Source organism: Salvelinus sp. IW2-2015, linkage group LG6.2 (genome assembly GCF_002910315.2).
Source record: "Salvelinus sp. IW2-2015 linkage group LG6.2, ASM291031v2, whole genome shotgun sequence".
In the NCBI taxonomy this organism is placed as follows: domain Eukaryota; kingdom Metazoa; phylum Chordata; class Actinopteri; order Salmoniformes; family Salmonidae; genus Salvelinus; species Salvelinus sp. IW2-2015.
In genome coordinates, this window is record NC_036846.1 from 21,841,120 (window position 1) to 21,859,190 (window position 18,071).

Genomic DNA, 18,071 nt, shown 5'->3' on the forward strand with positions numbered 1-18,071 from the left:
GCAGTCCAGTGTGACTCCCCAGCCAAGGTCACAGCAGTTCAGTGGTATAAATAGACTCAGATCTATCCTGGAACCAATTACTAACCATAGAGATCTATAACACACTCAACCTCTGCTACAGCAAGCACAGTAAAACACACAAACATACCCACAACTGACTGACTAAACACAGACCAGAGTGAAAGACACCAGACAATGTTGACTGTTTTGGGAATAATTTATTCTTAATGCAAGATTCTCATGTCAGGCAAAGGCATCTACATAATAAACATTCAATTTTTTTAAGTTTCATGTTCTCTCCTTCAAGGAATGAGAATATTAAAAATAACATAGCAATCAAATCATATTCATCCAGGATCTAGAAATTAACAGGAAAAAAGCGTTGCAAGCATTGAACAATATTAGATGTAATCAAACATTAAAATATTCATTGTCATCGTCTTTAAAAAAATGCATTCAATGCAAGCTCATAGGATTCATCCTAAGACAAACAGGAAACCACAGTAGCTGTTGTGCAAACATAACGGAGAGGACAGTTCAAGCTTCAGCATGGTACAGCGGGGGCAGGGGGTTGGCAAGGGGCACTGTAGCTTACTGGCATCCAATGATCTAGGTAGCCATGACCGATACGGTGTAGAGAGTCATTTGTTAGGAGGGTTTAGGGAATATGGGGTGGTACAACTAGAGGTTTGTTTGGGAGGAGGGAGGGAGGCAGGAGAAGTACCTTACAGAGGTAAGATGTTAAAGTGCCCAGGAGAGAGAGAGAGAGAGTGCATGGTGTGTGTGTGTGTTCGTTTGTGTATGTGTGTCATCTACAGTAGAACGCCTGAGATATGAGTGCATATTGTATGTGTGGTGTTTGAGAATGAATTTGTGTTCCACAAGAAGCAATATCTACAGTACAGTGCCTGAGATTTAGGGAACATGTAGCTAAACTGCTACAGAGGGGTTAGGTCAGGTGTAGGAGCACAAGGATAGATACATAGAGGTTATCATATAATGCTACCATTGTTCAGGAGGTACAGGGGTTCAGGCTGGACGTTTGGGAAGGAAAGCAGGAGTGCAAGGAGTAAGACTGATAGTTAGGGGGAGAGAGAAGGATTCAGGTGGACTAACAGGAAGTAAGGCCAGATGGAGGGACAGTGTAACAGGTAGGTCAGGGTTAGGGGTTAAACCTCAGGGGTTAGAGGTTAGGATAAAATGAGGGACTTTTTAAAAACTTTCTTATTTTCCCCTAACCCTACCACAACTCCCCTAATTTAAGTAAACTAATGGACAACGATACTTAGGCTTCTACATACTATATACAATTTATGGACAATATATTTTACATTAGCATCCCAGCCTTCAGCTACACTCAACCCCTCCCATCTATCTCTGAAGACCATCCGGTTTTGATTTTTAGCTGCCATATATATATTTCCACTGTGTGATGTTTCACAAAAGCTCTGAAACTTTCTATTCTCAGTTTCTACAGATTGTAAATTAAATTTTAAAAATTGTGCTAAGAGTATTATTACATTATTGATCAATTGACTATGACTTTTCAAATCACCCAGCAGTGCTATTTGCAGAGTTAGCTCCAAGTAAATGTTGCATTTTCTCAGCCATTCCTAAACCTGCAACCAAAAACAAGCTACATATGGGCAGTACCAAAACAAGTGATCTAATGATTCTGTCTCTTCACAGCAAAATCGGAAGAGCTGGGATGGTTGTATCCCCCATATATATGACATTATTTCAGTTGCAAGAATTGTTTAGAATCCGGCGTCGTTTTGTGTATCAGTTCATAAACCACGTGCTATAGAATCGGAACATCGAAAATCTCCCAACTATTTAGCAACCTGTATGGCGCAGCTGTAATTCTTTTGGTGCTTAAATTAAACTGGTATACTTTTTTATATTCATCACAATTTCCTTTAACCAATTTTGGTCTTTAATGCAGGGCCAACAGTCAAGTTCCTTACCTTCTCCCCTTTCCACAATGCTGCAATCAGTTGGTTGTAATTTTGGATAGAGCAGACATTTCCATATTTTTTTGTTAACTGCATGTGTTACATAATTCCACCAGTCCTATTTATGATATCATTTACGAAGATGATAACATTTTTAAGCCTTTTTTTATTAAATCTGCTAGAGAACCCATTCAGATTTATGTATAGTGTTTGTATGACTGAAGTCTTTAGTGAGAGGTCCAATCCTTTTTATTTAATAATTTCTGCCCTTCAAATTCATATTCATTATATAAATAGGCCTGTTTAATTTTCTCCGGCTTGCCATTCAAAATAAGGTGGAATTGTTTTGCTCATGTAATTTAATAAACAAGTCGTTAGTTGTAGGCAGGGCCGTAAGTAAGTAAATAGGTAAACTGGGAAATTACAAAATAATTAAATCAGGGTAATTTTTCCACAAATAAACAGATGTTGTCCTTTCCATGGTAGCAAAATGGTATCTAATTTGGCTAACTTTCTATAAATATAAATTGTAGCGAGATCATTTCTTTCTTTTGGGATATGTATACCAAGTATGTCCACTACATCGTCAGACTATTTTATTGGTAAACTACAAGGTAATGTAAAAGTTGTCTTTTTTAGTGATCCAATACGTAATATGGTGCATTTATCATCATTCTGGTTTAATCCAGAGGTTAGAAAAATGATCTACATCCTCTAGGAGGCTGTGCAGGGATCCAAATTGCGTATTTAAAAGAAAACATGAATGATCAGCATACAATGACACCTTTGTTATTAAGCCCTGGATTTCTAGGCCCTTGATATTATTGTTGGATCTGATTTGAATAGCTAACATTTTGATGGCCATAATAAATAGATATGCCGATAGTGGACAACCTTGATTTACTCCTCTTGACAATTTAATACTTCCCGAGAAGTAGCCATTATTTACTATTTTACACCTGGGGTTACTATACATAACTTTAAGCCATTGCATAAGAGACTCTCCAAAATTAAAATAGTCCAGGCATTTACATATAAATTCTAGTTGTACTTTATCAAAGGGCTTTTCAAAGTCCGCTATAAATACCAGGCCTGGTTTCCCAGATKTTCATAGTGTTCTATTGCTTCCAGTACTTGTTTTCTATTACAGATGAGAGGGACTTTGGGTTAAGGGTTAGGAGGTAAAGGGTAAGGGTCAAAGCAGATAAGGGTAAATGTCAGGGGTCAGAGGTTATGTGAGCATGTCCCACAAGCAGCAGCAGCAGAGAGCCGTCCAACAAGCAGTCAGACACGTGTCTCCTGAATCATCTCTCCTTCTCTCCTCCACCACGTACACTAGAGGAAGGGAGGGATGGGGAGAGAGAGAGGTAGACATTCATTTAAAGTTAAACCTTTACAACTGGCAGTAAAAAATATATATGTTTTATTGTCACATATACCAGATAGGTGCAATGAAATTAGGGTTATTAGCCCTGCTCAAGGGCACAGACAGATTTTTCACCTTGTCGGCTTTGGAACTCAAACCAGCGACATTTCGGTTACTGGCCAAACGCTCTAACCGCTAGGCTACCTGCCGCCCTTGGAATACACATACTTGGAATACACAAGTCACACACACTTAGCCCTAACAACCTACTCTTCTTGTTATCTTTGGTATATTTGCTGTTAATCATTAATGTGCACACACACACACACACACACACACTTTACAAAGGCTGCCATCTGGAAATAGTCAGGTCAGCTATGTGTTACCTGAGTGGCAAGGTAGTACCCCAGTACAAAAGGGACTGCTCTCTAGCAACAGTTACCAGGCAGTAAGTTTGCTGTGTTCATAACCAAGTGGGAAGGTGGTATTTACCAAATACAACTGGAAAGAAAACACTTGAAAGGAAAGGGGATACCTAGTCAGTTGTCCAACTGAATGTATTCAACTGAAATTTGTATTCGGCATTTAACCAAACCCCTCTGAATCAGAGAGGTGCAGAGGCCTGCCTTAATCGACATCCACATCTTCGAATGGCCCCCCCAACTGGTAACTACGAGTGGAAAACTCATTTATCATCCGGGGCTCTGACGTCACCTACTAAGGAAAGGACCTTGATAACAGCATTTTTGGCAGTTTAATACAGAAAACATTTATAAAAAGCAATCTATTAATATGGTTTTGGAACACTATACTTTGTTTACAAGCATGATACTGTAGCTATACTTTTTTTAGTTTATGGTTTAGGCCGTTTATTGGCAATTAGCCAATCAGCATTTCTCAACAAGTTCAAAGGTGACACGATTCAGGAAACTAGGCGTATGTCGCAAGTCACAACTTCACAGGAGAGCCTTTTGAACGTATTTATTTTTATTTTTTATCAAAATGCGTTTTTTGGCAGAAATGCCTTCTCGAACATCTGAACTTTCATGTGCCTTAAAATCAAACTTGTATGTCATCTGTAAATACGAATACAATTGTTAAATTACGAGCCTAGTTGGTTTAGCCACAGAGAAAGTCAGCAACCTTCCCACCATCCATGATTGGCTGAGATAATGAGTGGGCTGGACATGCCGAGAGATGAGTTTGGATTGGTCTGTGGTGTTGCATCTTGTGTCTATAAAATGACCTGAAATATGTTGCTACTGCTCTCAATAACATTGCTGCTCTGAATTTATCAGGTGCTATCGACAAAGGTCAGTGGGAAAAGGTTGTGATGGACTACTTTCTGGACAACGATCGTGCCAAGCTATGCTGACTCTCTCTCACTCTTAAAATAACACGTTTTGAAATCAGTGGAACACAACCGGCCAAACAAGCTGTGCAAACTAAACGGAAACACAGGATGTTTTATAAAAGGGGTTGCAGTTTGTCGTGAAGCTCTCATCCATGTATACAGGTAAGAATCTAGCTACAGATTCAGATATTACACATTTCTAATTATGTCAGAAAGTTATTTTCATTGCATACTAAAGCTTGCTGTTAGCTAGCTAGCTGAGGTTCGATGGCTGGCTTGCTAACTAACAATGACCCGAACATGAAGCTTTCATCCATGTATACAGTGTGGCATACGGCAGGGAGAGATGAGGGGAGTGGTTACTGAGGGGAGATATCTGGCAGCCGGTTGGCTCCACCCCCGGGCCTTATATGGACTTCCTGCCCCAACGAGGCAAGGCTGTCGCTCATTAAACCAGGCAGTGCTTGGGGATAAAGGAAGAAGCAGCCTGCACAAAGTGGCAGAGTAGGAGAGAACCAAGAGTGTGAGACTACCGTCCGCGAGACTACCGTCCGCGAGACTACCGTCCGCGAGACTACCGTCCGCGAGACTACCGTCCGCGAGACTACCGTCCGCGAGACTACCGTCCGCGTACCGGACCAGAGTGTGAGGATTACCATCTGTGTACCAGACTAGAGTGTGGGGATTACCCCTGGAAAACGGAATGGACAAAGAATGGCTTGTGGACTGAGTTGATTGGTGAATTCCCGCCTTTGTCCTTGTACCAAAACTCCACATTTGCATTCTATTTGTGATACTGGTGCATGTTTTGGTATTGAACTTGGTGATGTGGAAACCCCACACCCTTGAGCCTGCTACAACAGGTAAGAATCTAGCTACAGATTCAATGTTATACATTTCTAATTTTGTCAGTTTTCAATGCAAACTAAAGCTTGCTGTTAGCTAGCCAGCTGGAGTTCGATCGCTGGCTTGCTAACTAACAATGAACCTAACATTTTGGTTAACTTTAGCTTGCTATTACAATTGGTTTGTCAGTAGCCAACATTCCCTGTACGAACTGTCTAGTGATATCTCAGAAAGCCATTTTGCATCTATTGTATAATAATGCTAAAATATTTGTATCTGGAATTTGTCTTTCAGCATCAGTAGATCACACCTGACTCTAATCCACCAGTCGTAGTCATCAAAGAGAACTGGCCCAAGCAAAGGCAGCAGCGCAGTCATCAACTACATGCACCATTTCTTCAACTACGGAGTTGGGAAACACGTGTGGACCTGAATTGTGATAACTGCAGTGGCCAAAACAAGAACAAGTTTGTGCTCTGGTATTGTACCTGGTGGTCCATGCACAAGCTCTACCACAATCTGGACCTTCACTTCCTGATCCGACCATGTTTTCCCCTGACTGGTGTTTCGGCCTCATCAAGCAACGCTTCAGAAAGACCAGAGTGAACTCTGTCTGAGATTGCTGGTGTTGTGAAGGACTGGAGGATGGCACGGTGCTGGTGGAAGGATATGGCTGGCAACACTTGACTCTGTACTTCAGGCCGCTGCCACAGATCAAGCAGTACCAGTATGAGGTTAATCTTATCTAAACTTGGGAGGTGAATTGATGTGCAGGGTTGTAGTGTCTTATTTCTTCTTCTCTGTTTTACAGCTGCTCTGGAGCCTGGTGTTGTAGTCAAGGAGTGTTCAGACTGTCGGGACCAGACTGTCGGGACCAGACTGTCGGGACCAGACTGTCGGGACCAGGTTCCAGCTGCAGCGCATCCTTCCATAGATGGTCTGCCTGTAACAGCATCATCTGAACTGGACAAAGCTAGACAAACGCATGTTGTCGAGGAGATCAGGGAGTTTTGCAACGAAGAGGCTATGGACATCACATGCCCTGCACCAAGGACAGAAACAGGCTCTTCAAATATAGATTCCCTTGTTCATGCGGGGTTTGGACTGACCAGTTACCAGCACTATCTGCAGTGCCTCTATTCACATGACACCATACGTTGCTGCTATTATTTTGTTATCCTGCTGCTCAGCCACTTGACCCCATGTAACTACCTCGTCTATCACCGATATCATTATTGTACATACTGTATATTTAATTTATTTTGACACCATCTTTCTGATATTGCTACTATGCAAGTAACCATTTGGCTGTACTGTTTACACCTTCTGTAGAGACCATCCACTTAGCAGAATGTTGACATATGATTGTAACATGATTTTGTGACATAACACAACATCACGTGACTGTATCAAGTGTCCACCACATGCATCTGTTTATGTACATGTGCACCTCACTCAGGTTTCAACTCATGTATGGAATACTGGTATTTACGACTTCACAACTGGTAAATTCCCAACTCCCACTTGGTTATGAATGCAGCATTCAAGTCCCATTGCCTGGTTTCTTAGTGGCAGKCCACTATTCACCACTGAGAAGGTATTATCCAGGTAAACAAATACAGGGCCTGACTAAAGTCACCTTTCTGATTTGGACAACGCCCCTTTAAATCATATGACATGAACAAAAGCAGAAAGTGATCTGGCTATCATGTGGTTAGCTACAACAACCTTCACCTTTAAGAACACACAATGGGACGCTGATATAAGATAACCGTATACAGTGCATTTGGAAAGTATTCAGACCCCTTGACTTTCTCCACGTTACAGCCTTATTCTAAAATGGATTAAATAAAAGTATTCAATCTACACACAACACCCCACAATGACAAAGCAAAAAAAAATTGCATAAGTATTCAGACTATTTGCTGCACAAAATTGAGCTCAGGTGCATCCTGTTCCATTGATCATCCTTGAGATGTTTCTCCAACTTGGAGTCCACCATGAGGTCGAAGGAATTGYTCACAGAGCTCTGAGACAGGATTGTGTCGAGGCACAGATCTGGGGAAAGGTACCAAAACATTTCTGCAGCATTGAAGGTCCTGTTGATAAAACGTTTACTTGAGACAGGAGAACAAGTGGAGACATAGGACGAGGTGGATAATTTTATAATAAGGCCGTTTTATTCAAGTGTAAAGATATCAGGCAAAAACGTGCACGGCCCCTTTCTGTCAGATTCTTATGAAATCGTCGGAGAAGAGGCCGCTCTACACAGTACATACAGATTATATAGACAACTAGCAAAGTAGGTTGATCTTGAAGTCTGGCCTTCCGATTGGTCGATCTGGGTCGTGGGTAATCCTGTTCGGCCTGATGTCGACGTTTCCATTGGCCCTTCCCACAGTTCATTGTCTTATAGTCTCATCCTTGAGCATAATGCATATGCATCTGTTTTAACAGAGTCCTATTCATGGGGGAGGGTTGAGTATGTGGGTCTGTGGTTACTTAACAAGGTACAAAAGTGGGGGTATAGTGGGGGATGGATGGATGTTGTGCCAAGTTATAGCTTATGTTGAGAAGTGGTTAAAACAAGTTACCAGTATCTTATACAATTTCTTACAGTCCCCAAGAACACAGTGGTCTCCATTATTTTTAAACTGGAAGAAGTTTAGAACACCAAGACTCTTCCTAGAGCTGGCCGCCCGGCCAAACTGAGCAATCGAGGGAGAAGGGCCTTGGTCAGGGAGCTGACCAGAACCCAATGGTCACTCTGACAGAGCTCTAGAGTTCCTCTCTGGAGATGGGAGAACAACCATCTCTTCAGCACTCCACCTTTATGGTAGAGTGTCCAGATGGAAGCCACTCCTCAGTAAAAGGCACATTACAGCCCGCTTGGAGTTTGCCAAAAGGCACCTAAAGACTCTCAGACCATAAGAAACAAGATTCTCTGTTCTGATGAAACCAAGATTGAACTCTTTGGCCTGAATGCAAAGTGTCACGTCTGAAGGAAACATGGCACCATCCCTACGGTGAAGCATGATAGTGGAAGCATCATGCTGTGGGGATGTTTTCAGCAGCAGGGACTGTGAGACTAGTCAGGATCAAGGGAAAGACGAACGGAGCAAAGAACAGAGAGATCCTTGATGAAAACCTGCTCTAGAATGCTCAGGATCTCAGACTGGGGCAAAGGTTCACCTTCCAACAGGATAACGACCCTAAGCACACAGCCAAGACAACGCAGGAGTGGCTTCAAGACAAGTCTCTGAACGTCCTTGAGTGGCCCAGCCAGAACTCGGACTTGAACCCGATCGAACATCTCTGGAGAGACCTGAAAATAGCTGTGCAGCRACGCTCCCCACCCAACCTGACCGAACTTGAGAGGATCTGCAGAGAAGAATAGGAGAAACTCCCCAAATACAGATGTGCCAAGCTTGTAGCGTCATACCCAAGAAGACTCAAGGCTGTAATGGCTGCCAAAAGTGCTTCAACAATGTACTGAGTAAATGGTTTGAATACTTAAAGTACCAGTCAAAAGTTTGGACACACCTACTCATTTAAGGGTTTTTCTTTATTTGTACAATTTTCTACATTGTAGAATAATAGTGAAGACATCAAAACTATGAAATAACATACGGAATCATGTAATAACCCAAAAAAGTGTTAAACAAATCAAAATAGATTTGAGATTCTTCAAAATAGCCACCCTTCGCCTAGATGACAGCTTTGCACACTTGCCATTCTCTCAACCAGCTTCATGAGGTAGTCATCTGGAATGCATTTCAATTAACAGGTGTGCCTTGTTAAAAATTCATTTGTGGAATTTCTTTCCTTCTTAATGCGCTTGAGCCAATCAGTTGTGTTGTGACAAGGTAGGGGTGGTATACAGAAGATAGCCCTATTTGGTAAAAGACCAAGTCCATATTATGGCAAGAACACTCAAATAAGCAAAGAGAAACAACAGTCAATCATTACTTCAAGACAAAGGTCAGTCAATCCGGAAAATTTCAAGAACTTTTTTCTTCAACTGCAGTTTTTAAACCATCAAGCGCTATGATTATAACATTATTTAATCCATTTTAGAATAAGACTAATGGAATAAAATGTGGAAAAGTCAAGGGATCTGAATACTTTCTGAATGCACTGTATGTATGTATATTTATGTATGTATATTTTTTTCACACTTATTTTACTTTGTCAATATGTGTTTGTTGTCAATGTTAGGCGTCAACTGGTGGCAGTTGTGAAAAAAGTCTATAGTTGGATGAGTTGCAGAGAAAATAATGCCATTGTTGATTAGATGCATTTTTCATTAATTAGGCTTTTCTCTTGAACAATATGGTCTATCTACTACAAACTCTACGGATCCAGATATAAAAAATGTATACTATATATGAATACTTTAAAAGAAAAGTTATTGTAGTATGAATTACCAAAGTTATGATAGATTCTGTGCATTACCTAAATTACTGAAGATTCCGGTAACTTTGGTAAATTACCGGTAGCTTTGCAACCCTAGATAGACATGTCTGACACACTGGTTCCCAGATGTTTCACAATTTAAATGATTCACCTAGTCAAGGACCTGAACCAGCTCACCTGATTCACCTAGTCAAGGACCTGAACCAGCTCACCTGATTCACCTAGTCAAGGACCTGAACCAGCTCACCTGATTCACCTAGTCAAGGACCTGAACCAGCTCACCTGATTCACCTAGTCAAGGACCTGAACCAGCTCACCTGATTCACCTAGTCAAGGACCTGAACCAGCTCACCTGATTCATCTGTCAGACTGAACCAGCTCACCTGATTCATCTAGTCAAGGACCCGAACCAGTCACCTGATTCATCTAGTCAAGGACCTGAACCAGCTCACTTGATTCATCTAGTCAAGGACCTAACCAGCTCACTTGATTCATCTAGTCAAGGACCCGAACCAGCTCACCAGATTCACCTAGTTAAGGACCTGAACCAGCTCACCTGATTCACCTAGTCAAGGACCTGAACCAGCTCACCTGATTCATCTAGTCAAGGACCTGAAACAGCTCACCTGATTCACCTAGTCAAGGACCTGAACCAGCTCACCTGATTCACCTAGTCAAGGACCTGAACCAGCTCACCTGAATCACCTAGTCAAGGACCTGAACCAGCTCACCTGATTCACCTAGTCAAGGACCTGAACCAGCTCACCTGATCATCTAGTCAAGGACCTGAACCAGCTCACCTGATTCATCTAGTCAAGGACCCGAACCAGCTCACCTGATTCATCTAGTCAAGGACCTGAACCAGCTCACTTGATTCATCTAGTCAAGGACCTGAACCAGCTCACTTGATTCATCTAGTCAAGGACCCGAACCAGCTCACCAGATTCACCTAGTTAAGGACCTGAACCAGCTCACCTGATTCACCTAGTCAAGGACCTGAACCAGCTCACCTGATTCATCTAGTCAAGACCTGAAACAGCTCACCTGATTCACCTAGTCAAGGACCTGAACCAGCTCACCTGATTCACTAGTCAGGACCTGAACCAGCTCACCTGAATCACCTAGTCAAGGACCTGAACCAGCTCACCTGAATCACCTAGTCAAGGACCTGAACCAGCTCACCTGAATCACCTAGTCAAGGACCTGAACCAGCTCACCTGATTCACCTAGTCAAGGACCTGAACCAGCTCACCTCATTCACCTATTCAAGGACCTGAACCAGCTCACCTCATTCACCTATTCAAGGACCTGAACCAGCTCACCTCATTCACCTATTCAAGGACCTGAACCAGCTCACCTGATTCACCTAGTCAAGGGCCTGATGATTAGTTGACAAGTTCAATCAGGTGTGCTAGCTCTGGAATATTTTATTTTATTTAACTTGGCAAGTCAGTTAAGAACAAATTCTTATTCACAATGACGGCCTACCACGGCCAAAACCGGACGACGCTGGGCCAATTGCGCGCCGCCCTATGGGACTMCCAATCATGGCTGGCTGTGATAGAGCCTGGAATCAAACCAGGGTCTGTAGTGACGCCGCTAGCGCTGAGAGGCAGTGCCTTAGACCGCTGCGCCACTCGGGAGCCCCCAATAGATCAAATACCTGGACCGGCTGGGGATCCCCGGGGAGACATTGTTCCCAAAGCACCTCCAGCGTCTTTGCATTCAGAGAAGTCAAGGTAGCGCTGACCCCATTTCGTCGACTGGTTGATTATTTGATCGATAGAGATTTCTTTAGTCAAGCACAAGAGCACGCGTCTGATTTACGTCTCTCAGTGGACTAATCCATTGTGGAGGCCACGGGGATGGGACAGTCCATCACTCTAAGATATGTGATACTGACATTGTATATGGTTATATTATGTAAAAATAATGGTGCAATATTAATAAATCTAATATTATTTTATAACAAATGTGCTTTTCCCCGCACTGGATACGATCGCGGTCCACCGTTCTGAATCAATCTTCAGTGAGCCGTAGATTTGCATTATAAGGAAGTTAAGCAGCATGCTGGGACTGAGAACAATGCGGCAGAGGCCGCAGCAGAGACCAGGAAACATTCCCTGCATTAGCCTAATTGTCTAAGAAAGTTGAGGAGAGAGGAAAACCCAATTTAATTAGGTCTATAATCAACTGTTAAATGTCCCTGGCTTCATAAATCATCCATATACAGACAGACATCTCCAGAAATGAGACAGATCCTGCTTCTGTTGCCCGTTTGACTGTGTGTTTAATAGCCTACTGATTCTGTGAGCACCAAGCCTCATGCAGCAGCAAAATGTTGGATAAAGAAATGTCACAGATTTGTCCGTTTTAATCTTTGCTCTGCTGTAATAAAGGCTTTACAATTATTTTTGTTAGAACAGACTTGTATTACTTACAATGTATTTAGTGTTATTTACACTGTTCCAAACAGGCAGAACAATGATACTGTAATCTAACAGCACCTGTTTGTCACACATAATATACCCTCATTTTTCTTGATCTCCTTCTGGTTATTATTACTGTTATTATGATAATAAGTCATGTCATTTTCATTAGTGGTCTTTGTATAGTATCCTTGTATAACCACCATGGTTAGGTCTAAGAGCGTGTCCTGTTTAGTCTTAATACCGTAACTTACTTAGGCCTATATTTCAATATACAGGCTACTGTTTCAATCAATCAATCATTCATTTGTTATTGCCATCACACAGCATATGATACATTCATGCTTTGAAATTCAATCAAGCATTTTATAGTTTTAAATTAAATAACAAAGGGAGCTTTGAATAATTAGCCTAAACAATAAACCGCAATTGACGATGTAACTGTTTTTAGTCTGCTGTAATAAAGGTTTTATATATATATATATATATCACCTGTGTTTTTAGGTGCCTCTCCATACATGGGTCCTGGGGGTGGTCCTCCTTGCCATCCAAACTGGGGCTGTCCAGGGTAGCCCTCCTGGTAGGGGCCTGCTTGTCCCTGGCCGGGGTAGGGTCCAGGGGGTCCCCCGGGGCCAGCAGGGTAGCCTGGGTTTTGAGGAGGGAATCCTCCAGGTTGCTCCATGTTTACGGGGTAACCCTGGGGAGGGTATCCCTGCTGGGCGTATCCCTGCTGGGGGTAACCCTGCGGGGGGTAACCCTGCTGGGGATAACCAGGGGCCTGGTACGGAGGAGGCTGCTCAAAATTCATCTGCTAGACAACAGAGACACCTGTAGAAAGAGGGGAAGGGAAGAGGTGGAAAGAGAGGGAGGAAKGGAGAGGGAGAGAGGGATGGATGGGGAGAGGAAGAGAGAGATGTTTAATGTTTATTCTAATGTGTAAACACAATTCCTTTTGTATTGCTCCTATAATGAAGCCAATAAAGCTATGTTGAATGTAACTGAACAGAGACGAGGAAGGAGCATTTAGGAAAAAAAGAGAGATTGGAGGAGAGGGACAAACAAATGTATTGTTGCAGTTTCACAGCCCTGCAGAGAGTCAACACAGGCTGGAGAAAACAGTAGACAAGTGTGTGAGAGAAAGTCCATAGGAGTCCCTTTAACCAGGAGTCCCTTTAGCCAGGAGTCCCTTTAGCCAGTGCTTGTCATGGTCAGGAGTCCCTTTAGCCAGTGCTTGTCATGGCCAGGAGTCCCTTTAACCAGTGCTTGTCATGGCCAGGAGTCCCTTTAACCAGTGCTTGTCATGGTTAGGAGTCCCTTTAACCAGTGCTTGTCATGGTTAGGAGTCCCTTTAGCCAGTGCTTGTCATGGCCAGGAGTCCCTTTAACCAGTGCTTGTCATGGTCAGGAGTCCCTTTAACCAGTGCTTGTCATGGCCAGTGGTTGTCACTCGGCCCCCATTTCCTGTAGTCTACAATTAGCTCCTTTGTCTTGCTGACGTTGAGGGAGAGGTTGTTGCTCCGGCACGACACTGTCAGGTCCCTGACCTCCTCCCTGTAGGCTGACTCATCATCGCCGGTGATCAGGCCTACCACTGTCGTGTCGTCAGCGAACTTGATCATGGTGTAGGAGTTGTGCGTGGCCACACAGTCATGGGTGAACAAGGAGTACAGGAGGGGACTAAGCACGCACCCCTGTGTTAAGGGTCAGTGTGGTGGAGGTGATGTTGCCTACCATCACCACCTGGGGTCAGCCCGTCAGGAAGTCCAGGATCCAGTTGCAGAGGGAGGTGTTCAGACCCAGAGTCCTAAGCTTGGTGACGAGCTTGGAGGGGACAATGGTGTTGAACGCTGAGCTGTAGTCAATGAACAGCATTCTCACATAGGTATTCTTATCTAGGTGGGTGAGGGCAGTTGTGGAGAGAAATTGAGATTGCGTCATCTATGGATCTGTTGGGGCGGTATGCAAATTGGAGGTGGTATGCAAATTGGAACGCCAGTTGTAGTTGATCGAGGTAAACCCCTCCCCCCTCWATTYCCCTGACTCTACTGCCCTGTYCGCCCGGTGAATGGAGAATCTATCGAGTTAAACCCCTCCCCCTCAATTTCCCTGACTCTACTGCCCTGTYCGCCCKGTGAATGGAGAATCTAKCGAGTTCCAAGAGTCCCGTTGGTAAAAAAAATCTGCAAGGTCATTCTCTTATTATCAAGTGACTGTACATTATCCAGTAGAATGGAAGGAAGAGGTGGCCGGTTTTCCCTTCGCCGTAATCTCACCAGGAGCCCCCGTCTCTTGCCTCTAACGCCGAAGTTACCTCTTGGGTAGCCTGAAAATTGGGTTGAAATTACTGAGAGAGCCCAGGGCAGATGATTGGAAGTTGAAGCCGGAATAGGTTTAAGTAACAGCTGATCTGATGTTCAAGAGTTCTTGTTGGTTGTAAGAAATAACAGCAGATACATTTCGTGAAAATAAGAGTTAAAATAAACAACAAAATAATCACAAAATAACATCTTGATCCCTAGTTGTCATTGTACAATGTCACTGTTGTATGAGCGTTTTCCCTGTGTAGGTCAAACGCATGGCCACGTGCTTCTGGTTGTATTTCTACAAACACAAAGCTCTGTTCTTAACTAGTAACTCAGTCATCATACCAGAGAAGTCTGTCAGCTAGCRGTTTCAACCCTTCTATGAGGAAGTGTTTACACACACGTACGTCCAACCTATACATTTGCTAGCACCCTAAAGGAAGTAGTAAAGTACAAAGAAACTAGTACTGCACATCATACAAAGCCTGAGTGCATCGTGACTCACACCCCTGAAACGGAGTGGCCGAACCTCTCTGCCCTCTATCCAGCTAACAATGGACTACACTACACAGAGTCAATAATTCACACTTAAATTAGGAAGTAGCTACTGGCTGTGACCACTAGCTGTGTGTGTGTGTGTGTGTGTGTGTGTGTGTGTGTGTGTGTGTGTGTGTGTGTGTGTGTGTGTGTGTGTGTGTGTGTGTGTGTGTGTGTGTGTGTGTGTGTGTGTGTGTGAGAGAGAGACAGAGAGAGACAGAGAGACAGGCAGACAGACAGACAGAGCAAGAGGGAGTGAGAGAGCAAGCGAGAGGCCTCAAGAACTCCAGTTGTTGTAACAAGGTAGAGTACATGTAGAGAATTCTGCTGGTGTAGATTCTAGGCCGAGAAGACCATTACGCCCTACATTAGGTCTGTTTAGTAGTGAAACACTGCCTCTCCCCCATCAGCTGGGAATGCCACAGCACAACAAACTGCAGGACAGAAGGAAAGTGGGCCAGTGAGACAGTGAGGCGTTGTCCTTCCATCCCCCATTCCTCCATCGTTCGCTGGGCTATATTCACACACAGGGTTTACTGTAAACATCTAAAGCCGAGTTAACCTCTCTCTCATCTCTTTCTCAACCTCCCTCAACAATCAGAGCATTGTATAGAGAACATCACCTGACCCAGATCACCTGACCCATCTTTCTAAATGCCTCTTCACAACGTAACAATTCTTTGTATATACAATTCTCCCCTCATCAAGACAACCCTCCTACCATGGGGGTCGTTTGTTTTGCGGTTCCATGTTACATAGGAAGATTAAACATTGGTTGAACACGGTGAGATTGTAGACTCCTAAATTGATAGCTGTAAAATCGCCTAAACATACTGCACTAACACTGAACAAAAAGTATAAAACATAACATGTAAAGTGCTAGTCCCATGTTTCATGAGCTGAAATAAAAGATTCCAGAAAATGTCCATAAGCACAAAAAGCTTATTTCTCTCAAATTGTGCGCACAAATTTGGATATATTCCTGTTAGTGAGCATTTCTCCTTGCCAAGACAATCCATCCACCTGACAGGTGTGGCAAATCAAAAAGCATGATCATTTCACAGGTGCACCTTGTGCTGGGGACAATAAAAGGCAACTCTAAAATGTGCAGTTTTGTCACACAATACAATGCCACAGATGTCTCAAGATGAGGGAGTGTGCAATTGGCATGCCGACTGCAGTAATATCCACCAGTTCTGTTGCCAGATAATTTAATGCTCATTTCTCTACCATAAGCCGCCTCCAACGTCATTTTAGACAATTTGGCAGTACGTCCAACCGGCCTCACAACCGCAAATATAAGTGCAGCCCAGGACCACCACATCCGGCTTCTTCACCTGTGGGATTGTCTGAGACCAGCCACGCAGACAGCACAAACTGTCAGAAACATCTCAGGGAAGCTCATCTGCATGCTCGTCGTCCTCGCCAGGGTCTTGACCTTCGATGGCCACTGACACGCTGGAGAAGTGTGCTCTTTACGGATGAATCCTGGTTTCAACTGTACCGGGCAGATGGAGTGTGTTTGGCGCCGTGTGGGCGAGCGGTTTGCTGATGTCAACGTTGTGAACAGAGTGCTCCATGGTGGCGGTGGGGTTATGGTATGGGGTAGACATAAACTACAGACAACGAACACAACTGCATTTTATCAATGGCAATCTGAATGCACAGAGATACTGTGATGAGTTTTGAGGCCCATTGTTGTGCAATTCATCTGCCGTCATCACCACATGTTTCAGCATGATAATGCAAGGCCCCATGTCACAAGGATCTGTACACAATTCCTGGAAGCTGAACATGCCCCAGGTCTTCCATGGCCTACATATTCACCAGACATTGAGCATGTTTGGAATGCTCTGGATCAACACGTACGACAGCGTGTTCCAGTCAATATCCAGCAACTTCGCACGGCCATTGAGGAGGAGTGGGACAACATTCCACAGGCCACTATTAACAGCCTTATCAACACTATGCAAAAGAGATGTGTCACGCTGCATGAGGCAAATGGTGGTCACGCCACATACTGACTGGTTCTGATCCACGCACCTACCTACCTTTTAAGGTGTCTGTGACCAACAGATGCATATCTGTATTCCCAGTCATGTGAAACCCATAGATTAGGGCCTAATTTATTTATTCCAATTGACTGATTTCCTCATATGAACTAACTAACTCAGTAAAATCTTTGAAATTGTTGCATGTTGTAATATATTTTTGTTCAGTGTAGCTACTTCACATGCTGATATTGATTTTGGTATTATTGTGTGTTGTTACGTTTACTAGCTACCTAGCTAGTGCCAAAAAGCACCTGGACCACCTTTTGAAACGTGCCTTTTGTTAAGTAAACCCGGTGATAAGAGGTTCTAGGGAGGCTGGAGTGGGTGATACTACTAAGAGCATGTTAGAAGACCACACTACAAGTACCAAATTCAGACAGGTCAGATTGAAAGAGGAACAAGTCATGTTTCCTACACATTTCTAACACACTTGACTTCCTCTAATCTGTGTGTTGTGAGTCGGCCTAATCGTCCTCTAATCTGTGTGTTGTGAGTCGGCCTAATCGTCCTCTAATCTGTGTGTTGTGAGTCGGCCTAATCTAGAGGAGATTAGGCCGACTCACAACACACAGATTAGAGGACGATTAGGCCGACTCACACACACAGATTAGAGGACGATTAGGCCGACTCACAACACACAGATTAGAGGACGATTAGGCCGACTCACAACACACAGATTAGAGAAGATTAGGCCGACTCACACACACAGATTAGAGGACGATTAGGCCGACTCACAACACACAGATTAGAGGAAGATTAGGCCGACTCACAACACACAGATTAGAGGACGATTAGGCCGACTCACAACATAC

General features: G+C 43.5%; 1 protein-coding gene across 1 annotated transcript in view; it reads right to left on the bottom strand.

Moving 5' to 3' along the window:
- Positions 1-3,040: 3,040 nt before the first annotated feature.
- Positions 3,041-18,071, bottom strand: part of LOC111965980 (cysteine-rich and transmembrane domain-containing protein 1-like) — a 27,854-nt gene continuing 12,823 nt past the window's right edge. The window contains exons 2-3 of the mRNA XM_023990422.2: positions 12,859-13,194; positions 3,041-3,290 (exon numbers count right to left, since the gene is read on the bottom strand). Of these exons, the coding sequence (XP_023846190.1) occupies positions 3,187-3,290; positions 12,859-13,174 (420 nt within the window). The 5' untranslated portion in view covers positions 13,175-13,194 and the 3' untranslated portion in view covers positions 3,041-3,186. The remainder of the gene's footprint in view (positions 3,291-12,858; positions 13,195-18,071) is intronic.